At 44.0% G+C, this 22,910-nt stretch overlaps 1 protein-coding gene across 1 annotated transcript in view; it reads right to left on the bottom strand.

Moving 5' to 3' along the window:
• Nucleotides 1-8,169, bottom strand: part of ROR1 (receptor tyrosine kinase like orphan receptor 1) — a 171,558-nt gene extending 163,389 nt beyond the window's left edge. The window contains exon 1 of the mRNA XM_040611248.1: nucleotides 7,907-8,169. Coding sequence (XP_040467182.1) covers nucleotides 7,907-8,006 — 100 coding nt within the window. The 5' untranslated portion in view covers nucleotides 8,007-8,169. The remainder of the gene's footprint in view (nucleotides 1-7,906) is intronic.
• Between the last annotated feature and the right edge of the window lie 14,741 nt (nucleotides 8,170-22,910).

The raw sequence follows: 22,910 nt of genomic DNA, 5'->3' as shown, positions 1-22,910 counted from the left end.
CACAGATGTTCAAAGCTATGGATGCTGAGGTGGCTTGTACGTTTTATTCAGCTGCTGCTACAAACACAATGACAGCATTATGACACTGCATTTCTCCTTTTCTAACCAAGTCAAAAAGGTGACTTTACCACTCGCTTCATAGCTCAGAGCAGTTAACAAGCACAAGCATAGATAATTACTTCTGCAAGTGGGATGAAAACTTAAAAGTTCATGAAATGCAAGAATCATCTGAAAACATTCAAACCGTTTTCAAATTGTAGTGAGAACGTCAGGAATACACCTGCCTGACCTCACGGGGTATACTGAGTCTGGACGAATCCTTTCTGGTTTTTTCCAGATGCCTGACTATCTCAACAACTTCAACAATTAGCAGTTCCATAACATGTTCATATTTGCAACAAAACGTCTCTGGAAGCTGTTTTGTATTATCCAAACATACCCTTGCATAAAGTTGTGTAACAAAGGCTGGTACCAAGTCTAAGAAAGAATAAAGGGAAGCGCTCACTACAACCAACAGACTCTCCTAGGAGAACATGAAGACTCCTATGCCCTTGCTGTATGGGCTTCAAACATTTTAAGATGTCCATTAGCCCAGCCTCGTCACCATACTCTGCAATTTGTTCTACCACCCTTTGTTTTGTTACCCAATAATGCTTTTACATATGTGAGCAGCTTTACATCTGTGCTTTTAAACCAAAGCCTTCACTAAGAACAATCCTATCATCAGACACACATTCTGTTCAAAATCAGATAAAAGCTCTCTGGAAGACAATGGAAAAATCACTTTAATTGAAAATCCTTCAACATACTGAACATCATAATAACTTTTCTATAGTGCTAGTGCTAAAGGAAATGTTTAGATGAAAACAGAACACTAACCTGCAGCCTCTGCCTAGCATGAATTATTCTATGTACTACAGGAAGCATTGCCATTATTTTTCAAATAATGATACCTACATAGTTGTAACAATTGAAAGAAACAAGGAAAGGTGGTAGTGTTATTATTAGGTCTTACTAGGGTCCACTCCTGCCCTCAGGGCAAAGCCCACATTCTGCACTCAAAAGCTTGTCAGCTGGGCTAACAAAAGTTCACCCTTTTCCCTACAAATGCCATTTCTCCCTTTTACCTAGATGTGGTTAGGAGACTGAAATACAAAGACAGGTTCTTTTCAAAGTGGTATTAGCCCAACAAGAGGTGAAGTACCAGACATGATATAAAAAGGGCTCTACTAAAATTTCTCACTCACTGCATCATCTCAAGCAGCTTCATTCCTCCTGACTAGGCTTCTGAAGTCTTTAGACTGGTCTGCACCCTCTGCCCTTTCTGATGAGATTTAGAGAAGTGCTTGGCTCTCCCAAGGAAACATGATAAGAGCTAAAGATCCTCATGAGTTTTGAAAATACAGCCACACAGATCATAAAATCCCTCCTCCCCCAGCACATATTCCCAGCACACAGTTCCTCTGAATGAGTAGCCATTATGTTCTGTATTGACTGGCCACAAATGCGGACGCTCTCAGGCAGCACTTTAAACTTTCACCACCAATCCTTGAAAGCATGGCTCAGCATTTTCAAGGAGGGACCGTGCCACCTCCTTCAGAGGAAGACAAAACAGCTTTCTTGAAAGGAATGCTCACTCTGTGAATCTGGAAGCGCATATCCTTCCAAAGATAATCTCAAGTTCTAAGGGTAAGAAAAGCATACCCTCATATATTTCCAGTCTCTGGAGAGAATGTGCAATGAGGTTATAAAGTTGCCGAACATTTTTCCTTGCTTATCTCTGATCTTTCAATTTCCCATGGCCTGCTGCTGTGCTCCAACACACAGTTTCACTACTCCGTCTCTTTCCCAGATCCGCGTGGAACAGATGTTCAGACCTCTGCTGCAGACAGAACAGAGCATCTGGGAACCGGACAGGAGTACACACAACTGACACCCCTTGGAGGAAAGGAGCAGAAGGTCACAGGAAGCCATCGTGAAGTATCGGTTTCAACATATGACCTGACCAGTTTGAAAAAAAATTTTAATAAAATGCAGGCTTCCACCAGAGCCTCCACTAACTGTTTTCTCAAGAACTCATCTAGTTATGAAACTTCGGCATTGCATGTTGGGATAGCTAAGTCTTAATGTAAACCTAGACCCAAATATCTGTTACTGAGTGAAAGCATGTCTTTGCACAACACAACGCAGAACAGGGCATCAGCAGCAGTTATAAAAAACATGCAACATCTGCACAAAGTTACCAGCACTTTTTCTTGAACTCTTCAGGAGCGTGTCTTGCCTCTACATATAGTGATTCACTTCATTTTTTTTTTTTAATTCTTTTTTTTCCTAAACTTCCCCTTACACCAAGGCCAGAAATATCTCCCTTCCCTTCAACGCTCCCGAAGCACCATAAATGTGCCCAGGTTCCCTGCCTCCAACGTGAGAACAGAAAGGCCCAAGTGGGTTAAGCCATGCCAGGACCAGCACATGCCTAGAACTGGCATGCAATTGTCCCAGTCCAGCTGACAGAGACACACTCCCCAGACCTTGCCAGCATCAGCAATACAGGATACTTCCTGCAAGAGGCAATTTTTTGTTGTTCTTCAATCTCCTGTGAAGGTGCTCTATAGCACCTCACTGATCAAACACAACCAGAGCCTCTATGCAGCTCCCTGAAGGGATTTTGTTAAAAGAGGCTATCAAGTACAATTACGCCATGAAACTCAGTAGAAGTAACAAAGCAGACTTGACCTAGGCTTTCTTCTGCTTTGGAGACTATTTCATGCCTTCGGCAGGAACTCCAGCTAATGACTTGTTGAAACACATTAGAAAAAGCCCAGCACTGAACGCAGCACTGCTGAAACACAGTACTGACCCTGCAGTTAATTTATACCTGTCAGTCCCTCCTCAATGGGAGTGATCTGGCTTTCTGTTGGTGAATATTCTGCATTATTTCTTCAGGAATCGTATCTAACTAATCATCCTCCAAATTTGTGTCCATCCCAGTAATATGCACCATGGGATTCTTTTCACAAGTCACTAGCCATTTCCTTTCATATACTGTTCTGCAGATTTACTTGGAAACAGTGGCACTCCAATGTCTCCACTTCAGAAGGAGATCCTGGAAAGCAATCTTCCTCACTACAGGATGCTGGCATGGAAGTATGCTGAGAAGCCTGCATTATTGCTTTCCCTCACTAAAGGATTCCTTTGTAAAGCTACTTCTTTTTCCCAAGCTCTCTAACTTTGGCGGAGCACCATTTTCAATATCACATTGCGTTAGATTCCAAATATATCCAAGTTCTTTTATTTTACATTATATTCCCAAGAGGACCTAAATGAACTTTACTAGTTTTAAATAGTAGTATTTAGATCTTTATGATTACATAATACACTAGTAGTATCTATTTAAGCTGAAATAATTCCATTTTTTTACCTTAGCAAACTTCATAGCCTTTCCATGCATTCTGTCATTTCAGCCCAATTAAAAGATATTAAACACAACCAAGCCTCTCACATGCCACACTCCTGGCGAGGGGGCAGGGGGTGGCTCTGCTTGTAAACAGACAGAAAAAATTCTAACTTCTTCTGCAGCACCTGCCCAAATGAAATTTTACACTAAATGTAAAATTCAGGAATTTTAGAGTGCTCTCCATTCATCATAAAGAATGTAGAACTGCAATCATCAAACCTATAGAACCATCCTTCAGCTAACAGCAGTATTTTGTTATTATTTCCAAAGGATCATAGACAGTTGCGCTGTTTTATTAATTTCATTATTGTTTCATTTATAAATGAGCAGATTCACTGCCTTTCAATATTTCCATTATTAGAATGAAAAAGAAACCAGGACAGAAGAAGCCCTATAAAGTCACTCAACTATTCTGAACTATCACTTAACCACCGCCCCAGCCCCAATCAACCCACAATTTCTTTAAGTTCTGCTCTAAGGAGTTGGTTCCACAGTTCTCCCCACAATGCTGCACTACCCTTACCACTAGGAACTGCCTCCTACTGCATAACCAGATTCAGATTTCACATAAACCTTTCCTCTGCCTTCAGGTGCAAGAGATTATAATAAGAAATATACTCCAATTTGGTAATTTTTAGAAGCAGAAACTTAGATCAAAGACAGCATCCTAACAATAGCATAACTTCATTTGACATTCCTATTAAGTGTTTCAATACATAGGAGTCACTGTCAAAATGCAAGCTGCATTACCACCACCACGCCTCTACCTACGCGTGGTACTACTCTACTTCTACCTCATTTCTTTTGGTTCAGAGAGCGACTTCACCAGTGAAGTACCAGCCAACGTTACCTGGGTACCTGCAGCAAGACAAGAACCTCACACTACAACAGCAGATAAAACACAGGGCTTTGCAGCTGAAAATAACTGCAGCTCACAGTCTACCAGATCAGTAAAAATTGTTTCTTAAGATACATAGTTTCAAAAACATGCTGTAATTGCAAGTGAGGTCCACTGAGATTTTCTCCAGGGCTTGGGGAAGAAAACGTTTACACCTTTTATTTTGTATTAGTTAACTTTCCAGATATTTCTGGCTTGCAAGACAATCATTATGTGGAAAGCAGCTGCATTCAGTTAAGAGAGCTTTTTAAAGAGTTTTCAACTCTGAGGTGCTCTTCTGAGTCTCAGAAGACTGCTGCATTTCTACACATGTTTCCAAAGAGTAGTATCTAGTGTCACACCTCAGGGAAGCTTCCTCCACCTTTGCCTACATTTAGGTATTTGTATTTAAAATCCATACACAAGCTCAAAAACGCTCTCCTGACCATATCTCATTTGCAATGCTTTAACTTAAAGTTCCTGTGTGTACATAATCAACACAGCAGTTCCAGTAAATGTTAATTATAGAAACAAATAAATTATGTCCTGAAGATAATCTGCTGATACTTCAAGCAACTTTTCTCAAGAAATGTGAGACTACAATCACTGTAAGTCAAACAGTGACATCTACTCTCATCCTCTTATAGGCTTAAGGCAACAAAAGCATTTAGTTTGTTTGTGAACTCGTAAGTGGATACTGGCTGAAATAGCAGCCTGTTGACCTATGGACAAAACAATTAACCACTGAAGTATTACAGGGACTAATGAAGAGCTTGTGGAACTTTATCTCACAAGAGGCAACTTTCAAGGAAATCAACAGTACCCCCTATAATCTAAAACCTAATCTAGAGATCTGTGGTTTTACTCTATGTTTTTATAATGCTTTTATACTAGTCACACTTCTTCTATCATGACTCCTCACAAAGTTACATGCTATGGAATAAAAATAACAAAGCTGAACTGGTAATATCCATAGTCAGATACTGCAAAGAATGAAAAAATACCCAAGTTTCTGTTCCAGTTAACTTTGTGGTTTTATTCAGAACATTTGGGCAGCCCGTGAGTACCCTTGGGAAGAGCACACATTAAAGACAGCATGAATATACAAAGGAAAATGTGCTTTTTGTTTTGTTTTGCTTTCTACAAGGAAAGGTCATTGACAAAAAGGAAGCAGCAGGAGATGGGGGTAAAAGTGAAGAGGAAAAGGCCAAAAAAGAGCCTTTGGAAGGCAACACAGCAACACAGTTTTGGTCACTTGACAATAACTCAACTAAATGGATGACCTGGTAATAATCCTCCCCAAAAGAGATGTGACAATAGCTGTGCAAGTTCCTGGCATCAGACCTGTCCTACTGAGCTGCATCAGCCTATTCACATGAGGCCATCTGTGCACATCTGTATACGTTTACTGGATCACAGTGTCAAACTCTATACTGGGAGCCATGTCTTCACAGATGTTTGGACCAAGCGCAGCACAGGCAGGCTCTGATCCTTACGGACCTCAGGGAGCTAAGAGCCCAAACTACTCTTCAATATTTTCAGTGTATTAGGCTGTCAGATATTGGACTTCCAGGCCATCTTTTCTGGTAGCAGAAGTTAGGCTACCACCAGAGATGGACTTTCATTGCAGTCCTTATTTGACATGCCTGGAAAAATCAAGTCTTTTACTTATATAGCAGTCCATATTCTACCTTTTTGAAAAATGTGAAGGTAAAAGGGTAGGGATTGAAGGGTACTGTATGGTTCGTTGGGTTTCTGATGGAGCAAAATCTATTTACCCAGCCACTACAGTTATCTTAAAGACATTTGTAAAACACATTATAATAGGTTTTTTGTTTGTTTAATTAGCATTAGATGTTTAGGTTTCGTTACTCTTTGACAAAACCTAGATCTTTGGCAAGCTTGGGGGAAAACGTAGTATGTAGTTGTAACATGTGATAAATGTCTATCTATTAAAAAAAAATCACTTGATCTGCTCATGAATCAACATTGTCAGCTTTCGCCAAAAATATTACTTACAACACAAGAAATATTTCACTGTGGAAAGTAATTGTGCATAATGACTATATTAAGTCATACATAAAGGTGAATTCATATAATGAAAGATACTTCCCAGCACAATTCACAGTAAATAGAAAATGGGCAGGTTTAGACCCAACATGATCAGTTGCTTTATGTTCATGGGTTTTCTCCCCTCTCTAGGCTCTTAGAAAATCACAAGTTCTCATATTATAACCCTAAAGTTTTGAAATTATCTGAAAAAGATGGCCTGTCTTCCCCCCTGCCCCTTTTAATTATACAGCTATTTATTAAGCACATACAGCATTCCCTGGGGACACTAGAAAACAGCATTTGAAAGTTTCCCCACTGAGATGTCATAGAGAATTCCTACCCTAAGCTAGAACATCATCCAGCCGTTGAATCTGCACCAGGAGACTCCTGGGTCCAACAGAATCACACTGCAATATCTGGACGTCATTCAAACAGATCCACTACCTAACACACAGTCCCAGGTAATGGCATCACTAGGGACACACTGAAACACAGCGAGAAATTCAGGCACAGGTATATGACAAAAGCATTGTATCTGTTAGCTACGACCAGCCTTTTAAACGCAGTTATCCTACAGTATCTGCAATTTGGCTTAGAGGTTTTACAACCACAGCTTTTTCAGTTTTGAACTGCTAAGTATTTAAATTCAATCAGCTTGATCTCTTCAGTGTTCACTTTTTTCCCCTCTTCTTTAAATACTAAATATGGCCATATTATCAGCCGGGACTTTGCAGAATTGGCTTGTGATTTAAGTACCCACCATAAAATACCTTCAAGGAGATGGAGTTCATGAGTAGTCAGTCACCTCTTACTGAAATTGTCATATAGGCGTCCAAAAGCAGGCTCACATTTTACTGACTTGGCTTCATAATCAGTCCTTCTTGCCTAATTCCATCTAGGTCCCTTTATGCATGTGTTACGCTATGCTTTAAACATAAATCATTTGCAAAAGGCTGAAATCAAAACCCTCATAAAACAGAAGGATAGCAAAATAGATATTACTCGTTAAAACTAAATCAAAGGGACTTTAAGATTACTGTTTAAAAAAAAAAAATAGAAAAGCCGAAAACTTCTTATTGGAAGACTACAAGCTGAAGGACAAGTCACCGTCGATAACGCCGCCTCGGGAACCATCAATCACGTATCAAAAGCGGGACTGCCTGGGCATGGTTACACTTAGCTAATAACTCGGCCGAACACTTGGAAGGGCTTTTTACGAAGCAATTAAACACCGATCGAGTATAAAACTCGGAGTTCGTTAACGGGCGGCGGGAGGGGAGCGCTGGAGCCGCGGGCTCCCCGGCGGGCGGAGGGCCCCCAGCCCCTCAGCGCCTCAGCAGGGCGGCATCCCGCCGGCGGGCTGCGCCGCGCTCGCCCCAGCGCGCCTCACGGCCGGCCCCGCCGCGCCGGACCCCACGCGGGCTCGGTCCCCCTCACAAACCGCCTCCGGTGCCGCCGCCGCGGGCGAGGGGAGGCTCCCGCGGGACAAAAGCCGGCCGGCGGCCCCGCACACCCCTTACCTTGCGTGGCGTCCCCCAGCTCCGCCCGGCTGCCCGCGCGCAGCAGCAGGAGCAGCGGGAGCAGCAAGAGGCTCCCGTCCCCGCCGCCCGGCTGCTGCATTCCTGAGCCGGCGCCGCGCTACTCCCACATCCACCGCGCAGCGCCGGCGTCCCGGGCCGGCCCTCGCACCGCCGCGGGGCCGCGTCTCCTCCCGAGCCGTCCCACGCCGCGCCCTCGGGGCTGCGCTCTCCTGGCGGGCGGGGAAGCGAGCGCGGGCGGCCGCCGCCTCAGCCCCTCTCACTTGTCACTTTGCGCGAGCTGCGCTCACAGACCGGCCCCGGCCGCGGGCCCGCCGAGCCCGGCCCGGCAGCGCCCCCTACTGCCCCGCCCGCGCCGCCGCCTCCCGGCCGCCCGCCGCGGGGGGGCGCTCTCCTCTCCCCGCCGTCCGCCATTTTCCCTCCTCACCTCAGCAGGCGGCCCCGGCGCCTCTCACCTGCGGGCCTCGGCGGGTGGCAGCCGCCTCCCTGCCCCGCGAGCCAGAGGCCTGACGGAGGAGAAGCACCTTTCCTCACAGCCCACCTCACGTTTCCCCTTTCATAGCAGGTGGATTTACAAAGGCAGCAGTTGGGGTTACCAGCCTTTCCCCTCCACATTTCACTTTCCAGGGATCAAACAGCAAACACGACAGGTGGGATTACTGGGGGGAAACCACTTTTCCAGGCAGAATCCAGTTTTGTTACTTGTTACCACCACTCACAACCGGTCCAGGTCTCTTCCTGGTCTTCCCATACCACACATGACAGCTGGAATACCTTGTCAGCAAACTTCCCTGAGGAAGCTCCCCAGCCATGAAGGACGCCATGTCAGGGTGCCCAGCTCCAAGCCAGGCGCGCAGGCCAGCCCCACATACCACGGCCTCCCACAGGGCTCATGGCAGTGCGGCAGCGGGGCTGTTCTTTGTACATGGGTTGAGGGTCAAGAGCTTCCAGTTTTCCCCTCACAATATTTCAGATTTACTGGATATCTCCTACTCTTCCTGTCAGGAACTCAGAAGTTCTTAGGAATCACTTTCAACCCTCTCTGCCTCAGTGAAATCAATGTTTAATATACAGATTTCTCCTAATTCAGCCTTTCTTCACAAAAAAAAAAAAAAAAAAAAAATCACCCTACCTGAAAGGAGTCAGGTATACTTGCTACCTAAGATCGTAAATGCTTACCCACCATTCTCCAGCACACCTCAGCCCGGGGGGGGGCACCCCCACAAGCGTGCTGCCTGCACGGCTGTGGCCTCATTACCAGGGCTCAATCATCCCAGGGTACCTACAGCCAGACCCCAAACATGCTTTTCCCTCGCTCTGGTGATAGAAGCTAAGCTTTGCGAGCAGAAGGGTTGCAGCTCCCTCCTGCCAACACAAAGGACCATTGACCATATGTTACATCACAGCTGTAACTGTGCCCGGGCAGGTTCCATAGTGGATAGCACTGTTTTGCTGGAGTTGAAGGACACTGCCAAAGCTAGTTGAAGCTACCAGGATGATAACTACTTTCCTTCCATTCAGGAGAAGGATCACATTCCTGGGATGCTTAGGTTAGGTTTAGGATTTCAAAAGTCAGCAACTGTTTAATAAAAAGTTCATAAGCAGAGTGGAAACAAGGACAAGATTAAAGGAATTTCCTCCTCACTTCCTGCTAGATCAGATCCCAGCCCTCCTAGGCTTGCTTTCTGCCATATGAATCTTGTATTTCTTGTCAGACACTAATAGAGTTTCAAGAGGAGGAACAAACCCAGATAAGCATCTGGCTGCATGTTAGGGAAGTAGATGGAGGTTTGAAACCACCTTCTCTTCACATACACAAATGTGCGCATATTCCTCCTCAGACCAAGGAGGACAATGGCAAGAGATTATCCACTTCCTAGTGAAAATTGACCACTATGCAAACACAGAATAATTGGAAGAGGCAAGCCAAGCTTGGTACTGCCAGAGCTGTTACAGGCTCTGTGTGTGATGCATGGAAGGGACCAGCTGTGCCTGGGACCCAGGTGCCTATGTTTGCAGCATGGTGGGATTTAATTTCTGCAGCACTGGACAAAGTAGGTCCTTGTTGGAGCTGCAGGACTTTTTGTCACCTTGCTCTGATATGCCTTAGGATGCAGTTTCACAGCTGACTGAAGGCAGCCATGCTGCCACCTCCCCCCTTTTCCCAATCATGCGTTTCCAATACAGTCTTTGTGTCACCCCTAGTAGGTACACAGCCACACAGGATTTGCCCTTTCAGCAGCAGTATGAGCTTAGGCCAGTTTAAACTGACCACGAAGCCAAGCCCATCAGTACCAGCAAAAGCCAATTCAAATCAAGATTAGGAAAGACCCACACCACTGCCTTCCTTAGACAGCTACGTGGTCTTCCCAGTCCCGTGCATTTTCTCCTGACACAAAGAACCAGGAACTGAGATGGTTCAAGAGCCAAGCTGACAGATAGTTACTGCTTCAGAGTGGAGGTGTTTCTGCCAATTTAGGTCCTTGAACCACTTCTTTCCCAGGGCATAGCAAATGCTTTTTGGTTCTTAAGGGACAAGGAGTTGAAGTGGTGCCAGAACCAGCAGAACATGGACCTTAGAAGCCAGAGCTTGTCTCACTACCCCCAACCAAGTTGAACAAGGCAGGCCCAGGTCCAACCGAGAGTCTATATTACCAGGCAAGTTTGTAGTGGTGGGGTGGGTCTAACATCAAGATGAGAAATCAACTAGAGGCCAGGGTCCGTTCCATCATGGTCATCAGGACAGTGATTGCCAGGCAGGTCCAGAGCAATAAGACAGGTCTGAGGTCAAACAGGGAAGTCAGTCCACGTGCCAGGGTCCATAGCCAGGCACAGGTATGTTGGAGTAGCAGACTACAAGCCCTCCAACATAGCCCAAGCAGGGACTAAGAGGTAGTGGGGGGCAGGGCAGAGCTTAAATAGAGCCCCTTGACAAGGGTGGGGTGGTGTTTGAGGCCCCAGATGAAGCTGGTCAGTCATTAAGAGCTGTGAGTGCCCTCAGGGTCCTGACACGTGTCATCTAGATACAGGAATACTAGAGCTAATGCCAGTGAGAAGGTCAGGCTGTACAGCTGGGATAGGATTTCTGCAGCACCAGCCCAGACTTGACCGCCCTGACCCCCTAAAGTGACATTTCAAGTTACTTTTAGGTGCTCTAACTGCAAGCTGTCCACAATAAAAAAATCCACTTTGTTTCCTGTATGTTCATCCGGGCAAATCCATTCAGCCAGCTGGTCCTACGGAAAACTAACCCTCTGATGAGAGAAAAGAAGAGCAATACTCCTCCGGAAGAGCCAGCTGGGTCAGCTCCCCCACAGCTGCTGGGTGTGAGATCCAGCAAAGGCAAGTGGGACCCTGGTTCAGGGGTGGGGTAGGAGCAGTTGAACACTGCTTTTGGCAGCAACTGGCTGTTAAGACTTGCTTAGCTGTAACACAGAAGTGTTTCCTTAATCTGTCTGCTGGTTGTGTAAAGAAGTACGATGTCCGTGAGGTCCAGATACCTCTGAGCTGGGCACAGGGGTAATCCACAGTGCACGCCTAAAGATACTGCTTCTATGGCAGATGAGGAAACTAAATGCAGAATCCTCAAGTCTTCAGTTAGCTTCTAAGTGTTAGATACATGCAGTGTGAAAGGATAAATCATTTATAATTAAAAAACAAACCACTTATTTTTAGCTGCAGATCTACCAAAGTGCATGCAATTAGCAAATATAAATCACTTCCTGGCTTGAAGACTGTTCAGCACAGCACATAAATGAAAGTTAAAACATACGTTTTGGGAATACATGGTACATCTGCTCTCAATCTGCAGCGTTTTGAAATCAATACAGATATTCTCCCTGCTTTTCTTTTAACATGCTGCAGTCTGTCATACCACAGTGGAAGAGTAAAAATATATTAAACAAAGGAACTAGAGCGGACACAGCCCTAAACACCATGAAATGAATAGCACAGAGTATTCATAATGATATGATGGCAAAAAGTAGTCGAGGTAAGGATAAGCACTGGCTTGGGAGGACAAATCAGAGAGAATTTCTCCTGCGCGATCTGCAGGATGCTTCGGAGATGTAATGCACAGATAAAGCTTCAGAAGGTGACTCTGGGGAGAAAAATCAACTGTTTGATGCATGTCTACATATTTTAAAACAACAAAAGGCTTGTAGTCAATATCTTTGTGGAATTAGTTCCTGCAGGGAAAATGTATTACACACAAAACTTTTTTATTCTTTTTTTTTTAATGAAAAGATAGCAAAGAAGCTGACTGTCTGGGAATGATTTGTAAGTACAATAAACCTCACAAGAAGATGATAAGCAAAATATTGTAAAAGAATAGTGTCAGAAGTACAGCAAAATAAAAGAGAAACATTACACATTTGTAGTTACTGACAATGTGTGTTCTTAAGTATCATGTCACATTATAAAAGAATCCTTGTTTTCCTTTCCATCTTTCACTAATACTCCTATTAATCTATACCAGATTTTTTTCATTCAACCATTTGAGGCCACATGAATCATCCTTTGCCCATTTGAAATTCCACTAGAATTACACTAGTGTGTTAAGGCTTCCCAAGTGGAACCTGGAGATGAGGTTAGAACTGCCTGTGGATTCCTAGAATCTGTGCATCCGTGGAAAGACCACATGTAAATCTGATTTCACCGCTGATTTTTAAATGCTGACATGCCATGGAAAACAAAATTGCTGGTACTTCTTAAAGATTGGAGATTTACGTCTACCTTATACTGTCAATTCTCTAGAATAGGAATTCTCTCTAACTTACGTGAAGACATTGTCCCACTCGATGTATCCTTTGTTTTCTAGCTGAGTTTTCAGGAGCAAGTGCAGTGCAAATAATAACATGTTTCTTTAAAAGGAACAGGAGATATGAGTGTAAATTTTCTGACTTCTCTAAAAAAAATCAGCCACTGTGTAGAGAACAGGCATGCACAAGAAAGACATGTCGCGCTACGTGATTTTTTTCAGCAAGTTAGCTGTCTTGTAAAAGTCTGTTGCAGACAGTTAAAGAACTACAGATATTGGCCAACATGCATGGGAAAAATTTTACTTTATGTGATCATGTAGCAAAAGCTTTCTCTTTTGTTCATAATTGCATGAGAAAATGGTTGATAAACCTGGTGATCGTGACAGAACACTGAAGCATTTAAGGCTGGTTTCAGTATTTGTTTTCAGCAGGAGTAAGAAGACGCCAAAGACAGGGAGGTAATGGATTGCACTTGATCCATTATGTTAGAGTTAAATCCAGCACTGGTCATTATTGTCAGGATGTTTCCTGATGTGCCTTTCCCTGCCTGAATCAGGCAGGTCAGCTGCAGGCATCAGGCAGTAGCTCAGGGTATGCCCGTAGGTAGTGGGATACGCATCCCTTGCCAGGGGCCTCTTTGATTTGAAGGCACCAGGTTAGGCCAACGAGTAGCTGCGTTTGTGCCAGTCTTTGCAGCAGCTCTGCCACCTTCCCAGGCTGAATTTTTTTCTTTGCCTGAAAAGCAAAGGACCGACTATCCATAGGGAGAGGTGGAGCAGAGCACCGTCAGGGGACAGGGGACAGATTGCAGCCCTGGGGAATGACAGAGGGAGTATCAGGAGGTGCAGTACAATCTTGTTCAGACAACCTAGTTCAGTCTGTGATCTGGGAGTACTTTGAAAATTGGCAGGAGACTATGGAAAAGATAAAAGGAAAAGCCTTGAAATAGACCACAATTCTTTCCCTTTCATATGAGTATTACACTGGAATTTTATATATAGAGCAGAAGGACTCTGTTCTTTATATCCTTGAATTACATACCTCCATAACATGTAATGTTACCCTTTTGGAAAAACGAGGGTGATAGAATGGGGCACAAACACTAGCAACTGCTTAATAACATACGCAAATATTGGCACGCTTATTATTTTTGTTGTTGATATTACTTTATATTTGTTTGGCATCCAGCATTTCATTAAATTTGATATCCATTGTGCCAGGCACTTTCAAAGAGTTAATTGAATAACCAGCCATGGTACAGAGTGGGACAGTCAATAGGAGAAGCATGTACCAAGTAGTCACACAGGCTGGTAATTTACATTTCAGATGCTGAGCTTTGTAGTTGTCCTTTGGGAGGAAAGAGTTGCAACTGTTTTATCTCTGACTTTCTCATTAGCCCCAGAAGTGAGTCTTGAAAAGAAGGCAGTGGATTTACAGCTCAGTTCAGGCATGACCAGGTTGTTCTGTTGCAAAATATCTCAGGTAATTTCAGGTGAAACTCCTCATTAATTGATTCCTTTTGCAGAGTTTGTTTGCTTTTCCTAAAAGGAATCAGTTAAACCAATCCTCAAAAAATCTGATTCAAGGAGGAGGTTATTAAGGCAATAGTTTGGAAAACCGAACTAGTATTACACTCAGCTGTCTTAATCCATGACTTCACACAATTTGCAGGTAGCCCCAGACCAACTTGTAGTAAGTAGTCCTGCCGGGAAGGGCCATGGCAGTCATCAGCGTGAACAAGGGAGATTTCACCACCTTCCTGAACAATATAATCTTTGTTGCCAGGCATGTAAAGCAGTAAAATACATCAGTCATTAAAGGAAGAAGAATGTCACAATTTTTTTCAGGAGAAAAATAGATTCCAGGATCTGTGGTTTGACAGGTTAATAAGAAGGCCTGTACATTTGCCTTTACAATTTATTTACTTGTAAGTCTACACAGGGATTTTGTTACGGATTTGGCATCTTAAACAGGTTTTTATTCCAACAACATTTCAATTCACCTTTAAGACTTTCAATTAAGACAAACTGAACTAGAGATCCATCGGTGGAATTTGCATGGAAGTTAGCAGGGGGTTGGCAAAGCCATGATAGGGTTTAGGTATCAGGTTTATAGACTTGTATCGTACTATCTAACATCTCGTATTTTCCACTCATTTTGCATGTAAAACTTTTATTGATATCAGCGTGAGTTTAGCACGCCACTAAAATGGAGACTATGCCCCTAGGACACAAAATGATGTAAGGTACCCCATTTAGTTATAACAATTTGGCTGCACTAAATCTTGATGTTGAATGTTTGGTTTAGTTCCCCCATAAACTTCGTCTGCTGGATTTATATATTTTGGCTCCTTTTATTTTGACTCTAGTGGCTAAATTTGCAATGGGCTTAAGTGAATGCAATTCCACTCACACCAGCAGCAAATCTGCAGCACAGTGGGTATTTCTTGTTATATAAATATAGGGCCTCATCTGGCAAGATGCTGAGTGGACTAACTTGGTTGGGTTTCTGTGAGATCCGAGAGTGCTCAGCACCTCGAGGGAGAAATTCCAGACCTTGCAGCAACTGAACCTCCACACAGCATGTCTGTGGTCATTTTCTATAGCCCTTTGTCCAAATTAGAGTACACAATACATTTGCTTATCATCTTTTTAATCACAAACACAAAAGCTAAAATATTTATTTTCCTGGCTGTTATAAAAGTGCACCTCTATCTGCAACAAAGAATTATGTAAATTATGAGGATAATAGAGGGGTTTTTTCCTCTGTAGCTCTGTGAAATTTAGCTTTCATTCACATGGGTGTGGGTTTTTTTAAATGAAACAGTATTTCAGTAATGGCTTCAGTGGGATTTTTTAATTCTTTTGCTCTATTTAGAGGGGTTTTTTAAACCCATTTCAATTCCAGTGAAAATGTCTCTGATCTGATAAAGGAGATGAAGTCACTGCATAGGCTTACTATTTTATTTCCATAAGGTTTGAAAGTTTTGTTCCCTGCAGTGTTTTGGAGCCCAGGAGTATTCATCTGTTTTGTAAAAGGAAAGTTCTATGGAGCAACATTTGGTCACTGTTGTCTGAATTTCATTATTCTGTTCTCCAGACTAGCAGAGGGGAAAAGTGCAAGTTAGCTGGGTCACAGTCTGAAATGTGAGAGCAGTCAACTTTTTCTGAAGTTTATGGGAATGAAAGGAAATTTAATACTGTTCAAAAGAGAGATTTAAAGTTGCATCATGTGAAAACAATTGGCGAAGTTTAATCCTGAGGTCTTGGGTTATTTGGTAACTTACATGACCATTTGTCAGCCTGCAAAAGATGAAGTTGGCTTTGCCCCTGCTAACAGTTGGCCTCTGTTTTGGAGTGGTATTGCAATGCCAAAGGAAAAAATACGAGTTATATTGGGTTTATGGACCACTACTAGTTCTATTCTTTATCCTTTCAGCTCATGACATGTCAGCTTGTCTCCTCTGGGTTGCCAGTGCAGATCTCCCACTGATCTCAGCAACACGTGCTGACAAGCCTTTCATGTAGAAGGGACTACAGAGCCTGACAACTTCTTAGACTTTTAAAATGCTGAATATATATCCATAATTTAACCTTTACCTCTCAGACCGCTTCAGGACACATATGTTTCATTGTACATGGAATAAAAGCGATGGGACCCTGGGATGTAACTGAATACTTAGTATTTTGTAATGTTTCTAGTGTATCATTTATGCTAAAGGATGTCGATTAAAACATTCTTTACATTAGTTTCTATGGAGTAAATTAAACTGAAAATCTACAGAGCTTTAAACGCATAACAACTAGAGATGTTTTCCAGAGTGTTCCATTACAAATTCCATCAAATAACCCTTAGCAAAATACCTTACTGTTAAAAAATTCTCTTAAAAGGTAGCCTGCGCCTCCCCATGTCTTCTCCTTCTCCTACCCCTGATCTATCCTCTCCAGTTCTGGCATCCGCATCAGCACCTTCTGTGTTTGGCCATCGCTCAAGGTCTCTCTACAGAGATTTAAAATAATATTAATCATTATTAAAGGTGGGGAAGGGAACAATGTCAAAATACAGATAGCTTGGTTTTGAAGGCCATTTCATATGCTTTTAAATACTGTTTTGAGGGAGTTGAGTGCCGCAAGAAGACTAACTTTTAAGATCTTTGAGGTTTGCATAGGTACCAGGTATCACTGACCCATGCAGCTGGCAGGAGGGCTGCAGCTTGGGGAATAAGACCACATACATAGCACAAACATCCTTGCTTCTACTTCTGGGTTAAATATTCCCAGTTGCCCAGTGGTGCCCGAGTGCCCTGGTGCGTCCGCCCTGGGGTCTTCAGAACACGAGTTCTGAGCTGGGTGAGTACTGAGCTGCTCCCGTCAGGCCACTGCACACTCACCTGGGCTCCACGGCAGAGCACATGGGTTTGTGCACAGGGTTGTGGTGTGTAGCTGCCGTGGAACTGGACAAGACATGGTTTAATCCATCCAACTCAGGTTTGCAATGACTGATGAGCTGCTTCCCCCTTGTTTCTTAGTGTGATTCATTTATAAGTTGCTTATACTGGCTCTGAAAATGGGGGTTTATGTCCTTTTTTTCTCCAGTCAGTGCCTCATGGCTTCAGCGTTCCTTGCAACAGATGATCACTGCAGTGATCACTGCTGTGAAGTGCATGAGTGAGGCAATCCTGTGTGCTATTGCTACTACAAACACTGCAGTTGCTATGTTCTTTGCAGATGTTCTTTACTTTAACACAGCTGTACATATTACAACATCTTTTAGTAGGACAAACCTACACAACTGAGGCTACGTGGCCAAAACCCCAGCCACTCTCAGGCAGCCCTGAAGGAGCCACCACAGCCAAGGAGAGCCAGGGAAGCCACTGTCTCGCCCTTCTCCCATGGGCACTTTCCGGGGACATTACAAAAACTGCATTGTCTGCCTTTTCTTCATGCTCACCTGATCATACAGTAACTCCTCAGACACCCGTGCTGGAGTTCCACAAAGGGATTTTTAGTCAATGCTGAAAGCATGGACCAGAGGAAGGATTGCAGATGTTGGTTTGCTTAAATATCTTGAAGTCTTGTGGTCCCACACAGTACTACAAAAGATAAAAGAAATCTAGAGGGGGAAAAAATATTACGTACGGAGAAGATGGCAAACTGGAAAATGGTGAAGGAGACTGAAGAGGAGGAGAAGCTGGAAACAAAGGAAGGAAAAAAGATAGGAGGAGAAAGTCCAAAAGTTAAGATGAAAGAAAGATCCAGTACGAAAGCACAATTTTGCAGGAATTAGTGCATAGTGAGAGGAATCTGTAGCACTTCCCTGGATCTAAAAAAAATTCCTAGGAAACACCCACAGGCTATATGCTGTTTAGCATCAACTTACTTGGAAATGGCAGAAAAAATCAGTCATTTGTTATTTATATACGAGCTGAGGTATATTCTGTACCTTCTTCCTACCACACAGGACGTTTAACATACATGCACGGGGGCATTCAGCTACTTAGTGGGTTTTCAAGGCCTGTATATAAAATTGAAAAATGCAGCTCAGCTGCTTTTTATAAGGCATCTACAATAATCAGTTCAAAGTAGAACATACAGTAGCTGCTTAAAGATTGACTTTGATTCCCTCTATGACAGAGACCTTACCAGTACAGCCTGGGTATTTGAAACCACTAATGTCTAGTTTAGGTTTTGTTGCTTTTTAATTTGCATGGATCAATTCCATTTCTTCTTTTTATTTTTCTGTGAAAGCAGAAAAACAAAATGTCTTACCTTGCTAGTGCTGCCATAAATGTTATCAACAGTAAATGCTTGAAATGTTGCCAGAAGCTCTGCTGTCCCACCTGCTACTGCGAGCGAGACACTAATTAACAGCCCTGTATATGTAGCACATTTTCACTTGCAATTTTGTTTTGCAATAAAGTAAAAAATAAATGGCTTTAATTTACACTAAACATTTTTCTCAATCAAAATAAAATGTACAAAAATTAGGAAGCTTATCCTGAAAATACAGAAGCAGAAAGATTAGCTTTTTTAAAATATCTCCCTGATTTTCTCAATGCAAAACAATGTGCCGAAGCAAACAAGTATGTGCAGCATCAGAAATCACGATCCATCTTCACTGGGGTGGACTCATGGAGGAGAGCAGCCCCAGCTCTGCACGCCCCACCAGCCCCCAGTGCAAGTCCTGGCCCTGCCTCAGCCCTGGCTCATGAAGCCAGCACCACGGCTCTGCGGTGTGCATGCGCGGCTCTGCGGGTCAGTGTCTTCGTCACTCTCACCACATACAGATTTTAATAGCGTGCACACACACAAAAGCCTAAAATGCCAGTAACTTGCATCCAACAGCACGTTCCTATTAACAGAGGGAGTTATAAACTAGCCGGGTGTGCTGCTGAAACACAGACACAGCTTCATGCCCTGTAGATTCCCTTTACTTCCACGGGGGCAGCTCTGGCCACATTCTGCCATATTTCTTGCTGTGTTGTGATTCTATTGACTAATATCAGAATCCCAGAATGTATTTTTAAGCAAGATACAAACAGCACAAGTAATGATACCCGGCAGCTTTGTGTCCTTTATCCTTTAATGCATGCACCTCAAAAATCTCCCACCACCCATCCAGCATCCGTTGTGACTCCAATATACCGAGTTCCCCACCTCCCCTCTCCCTCCTCGCCCCGAAGGTGCTGCTGTGGCTGGTGCTGAGCTGCAGTGCCTGCACACACACAAACACCGGCCAAGGGCAGAGCAGGCAGAGGCTGAGGTCACACCACAACTTTTCCCTGAGGAAAATAAGCAGAAGGAGTAAACAAACAAAAAAAAACCCAAAAAACCCAAAGCTTTCCAGCAGATCCTTCTGCAGCTGACTGCTGACGTTGCTCTGGGGCTAAAGAGCATCCCTTTTCACAGGTGCAAGTACCAACTCCTGAGTTTGGAGGGCTCATGGGATCATAGAAAATAAACAGGACATTAACAACATTTAGAGGGGACAGGATGAGCCAGACCTCCTTTGCCATGAGCCAGACCTCTGAGAGCTCTGCCCCGCCTGCTAAGCAAGGAGGGGGCGAACAGAGCCAGTTCCGGGCTCGCTGCAGCACCGCGAGAAGCACAAGTACCTCATGCCTTTTTTGAACAACTAATGATGAAACAAATAGTTCCGCTGGCACAAGAGACGACGGTACTGGGTTTCCTATGGGTGTGTGGTTTAGGCATGCAGTCCCGTGTGGATTCACTGATGTCGAGGAAGGGCTGAACCCCCCAGAGCCACTGTTCTTCGGTGAAGGTCTCACCAGGGCTGCTCACTCTGCCATTCTGCTGCAAAGTGCCATTAAACCGACAGGATTTTAACAACTTTGCGAACTCACATCCATATCCAATTTGAAATATGTCAACAGGTTTTCTGGTGTCACCTAGAAGAGACAAGCAAAGGTGAGGTGATCGCATGGGACTCTAAGAAATCAGGCTAAAAAATTCACAAGAGCGCTGTGCAGGCAGGCGTGATACCTATGCAATGCCCATTAAGAAGTTAAAACTTGGGAAAGTAAGTTCCCTTTGACTGCAGGAAGTCTGAGGGAATCTCTGATAACCGAGTTTTAGCTTGAACACTGAAAACCAGAGTGTTTTGAGAACGTTTAACAGAATGTTTTTAATTTTTAATAAGCTAGTTGGTTAAATAACACAGGCTGAGGGTGGCCATCCTGCGTTAGGAAATCTGTCCTTAAGGTATCCAAACTTCCTGACTTCTCTACTTTCCTTGTAACCTAACGTTTCAGCTTCCACAAAAGCAACAATTTTATCAGCAGGACACTTAAAGCTAAGAACCGGCAAGCACGGGGTACACTCTGACCTTCTGAACTCGGCAGAAGCTCGTGTGCTCCTGAAAAAGGCAGTCAGGACCTAACTGGGCCACATCCATCTTAGCATTCTAATAAATTCTAGTTTAGCTATTTAAAATAACACCTACATACTAATTAACTTCCTCAGCCTAAGCTGCATATAACCAATGCTTTCATTTTGCTTTGTAGGCAGCTACACTTCACCCTGAAACATGCAGGCATCTAGAACGGGACAGGACTGTCATTTAAATGTGGGGTTTTATTCTGTCATCCAAGTGGTTGGACTCTCAAACAGTTCAAAATTCTTACAAAGGGAGAAACACCTCTGAACTGTTGCTGAGCCAAATTAAACCCCAGCATTGTTTAAAAATCACATTCTTTCATTCTGTGCCATGGATTGTAAGAGCTGAGCATCTGATTACTGCCCTCATAAAACAACTTCTTTGAGGCTGACTATAATTACAGAGTATTTTAACGCTTTTATCTTTGGGCAGGGTAGATTTGTAGTCTGTCTCCTGTTTCATCCAGTTGTGCATGGTCAGAAGGGAAAAATACAGAAAACTTTCTCCTTCCTTTCATTCTGGAGGAGTGTGTAGCATTAGCACAGCCAAAACCAGACCACAGCGGTACATTCAGTTCAGGGAGGGAGCAACATCAGTGACCTGAGCAGGGAAATGCTCACAGGCATGCTTGCCTTGGAACTCAGTAAAGCCTCTCTCCCTAAGGATCCTCGCAGGCAGGTGACCCCAAAGGAGAAGGCAAAGCCCCACGTGCTGCTCCCCCTTGTCAGTGCTTCCAACTTCTGCTGCCTTGATGCCGAACAGCCAGATTAGGCACCTTCCTCCGAGCGAGTCACCCCCCAGCTCGCAGCACCATCCAGAGGTAGACCTGTTTCTCGTTCCCATAGCAGCCATCTCCAGCGTTTTAACCCGCACTTACCAGACTTATTCTGCAAAACTGGATCCTGCCCCACCTTGCTCATGGCTCCTACCAGCAGCCCAAGCCTTGCTGCTGCCAGGAACAACTGCCCAAGTCATCCTTCATGGAAGTGCTGGAGCTGATCATTTCTGAAGGTATCCCAGCCTCGCCATGGGAGGTTAACGGCATTGTGAAGGGACACACATGACTGGGAATTTTGTGCCAGAAACAACACAAGCACTCTGCTTGCGAACTTCCTAAACTCCTCCGCTTCCCTCCAGCTCCCCCTGTTCTCCCAGGAGCAGTGGATAAACACGGAGTCAAATGATTCAAAGCTTTGCATACTCGCTCACTGTGACACAGGACTTTCTTTGCCCACTCACTCCCTCTACAACTTACCTTTTTTTTAACCTTCCTTTCTGCTGTGCATGCAAGGAGGTTCACTGGGACCTGAAAGAGCTGAGGAACAACCCTGTGGATTCTCCGATGCAGGGAGCTGCACACCACGGTGGGAGCCACAGCATATCTGAAAGTCACCCTGAGGCACCTGAACTGGCACCTCAAGGGAGCAGAGCGTGAAAGGTTTTTAATAGACACTCCAGAATGGCTTTTGTAAAGGGGGTGAGGGAGCTGAATGGATCCAGAGTTGGTGAAATGCCTTTCCAAGCAATGCCATGGTGTTAAACACAGCCAAACTCCTCTAAAATTTATCCCATCCTGGCTGCTTCTAGGGATGGATAGAAAGGTCAAAATTATGGCAAAATAAATGTGCCACGGGCAGGTTTTCTTCACCAGCCTTTGCCTTGCTGTAGTTTCACTGGTGAAGTGCACAGTGTTGCTGCTCTGTCCAGGAGCCAGTGGGATGCCGGGAGACATTCCCAGCGCCCAGCCCCTGTTGTGCTGAGGTTTGTTTACCAAGATGATGCAAATTATAACCCATACCATCTAAAATGGGAGGATGGATATTTAATAACGGCTTCAGAGGCCATACAAATCCATCCTAACGGATATGGCTTTGGCTCCTATCACACACTGTCACACAAGCCTGGATGAATTTCAAATCTGGACTGTTGCGCATCACTAGGATTCCTCATCCTAATCAAAACTTATTTTTTTCCCTATAACCAAGCTGCATGTGAGTATAACTGAGTGTTTAGCCAGAGAGGAAAATGTGAATTTACAGAATTAAAGTGCAGGTGGGATGCTGTGAGCAGCAGGTTCTGAACTGGCATGTACAGCCATGTCCTATAATGGGGAATAGGGCTGTTATTTTTGTTAATTCTGGCTTGTAATCACAACCTGCAAAAACAAAGTCAGTAAAACCAAAGCCATCACTGTTTTGAAGCTTTTGCCCCTTTCAGTTTCCATATATACCACTACACTCCCCCCAACCTCCACCCCAGCACCAGCTCTTGATCCTGTCTTGTTCTTGCCATGCTTCCCTGACCCTGGTCCTTCACCCACACTCCTTGGG

This window comes from Falco naumanni, chromosome 11 (assembly GCF_017639655.2).
Source record: "Falco naumanni isolate bFalNau1 chromosome 11, bFalNau1.pat, whole genome shotgun sequence".
In the NCBI taxonomy this organism is placed as follows: domain Eukaryota; kingdom Metazoa; phylum Chordata; class Aves; order Falconiformes; family Falconidae; genus Falco; species Falco naumanni.
Note: the sequence above shows the minus strand (reverse complement) of the source record. Positions and strands in the feature narration are given on the sequence as shown.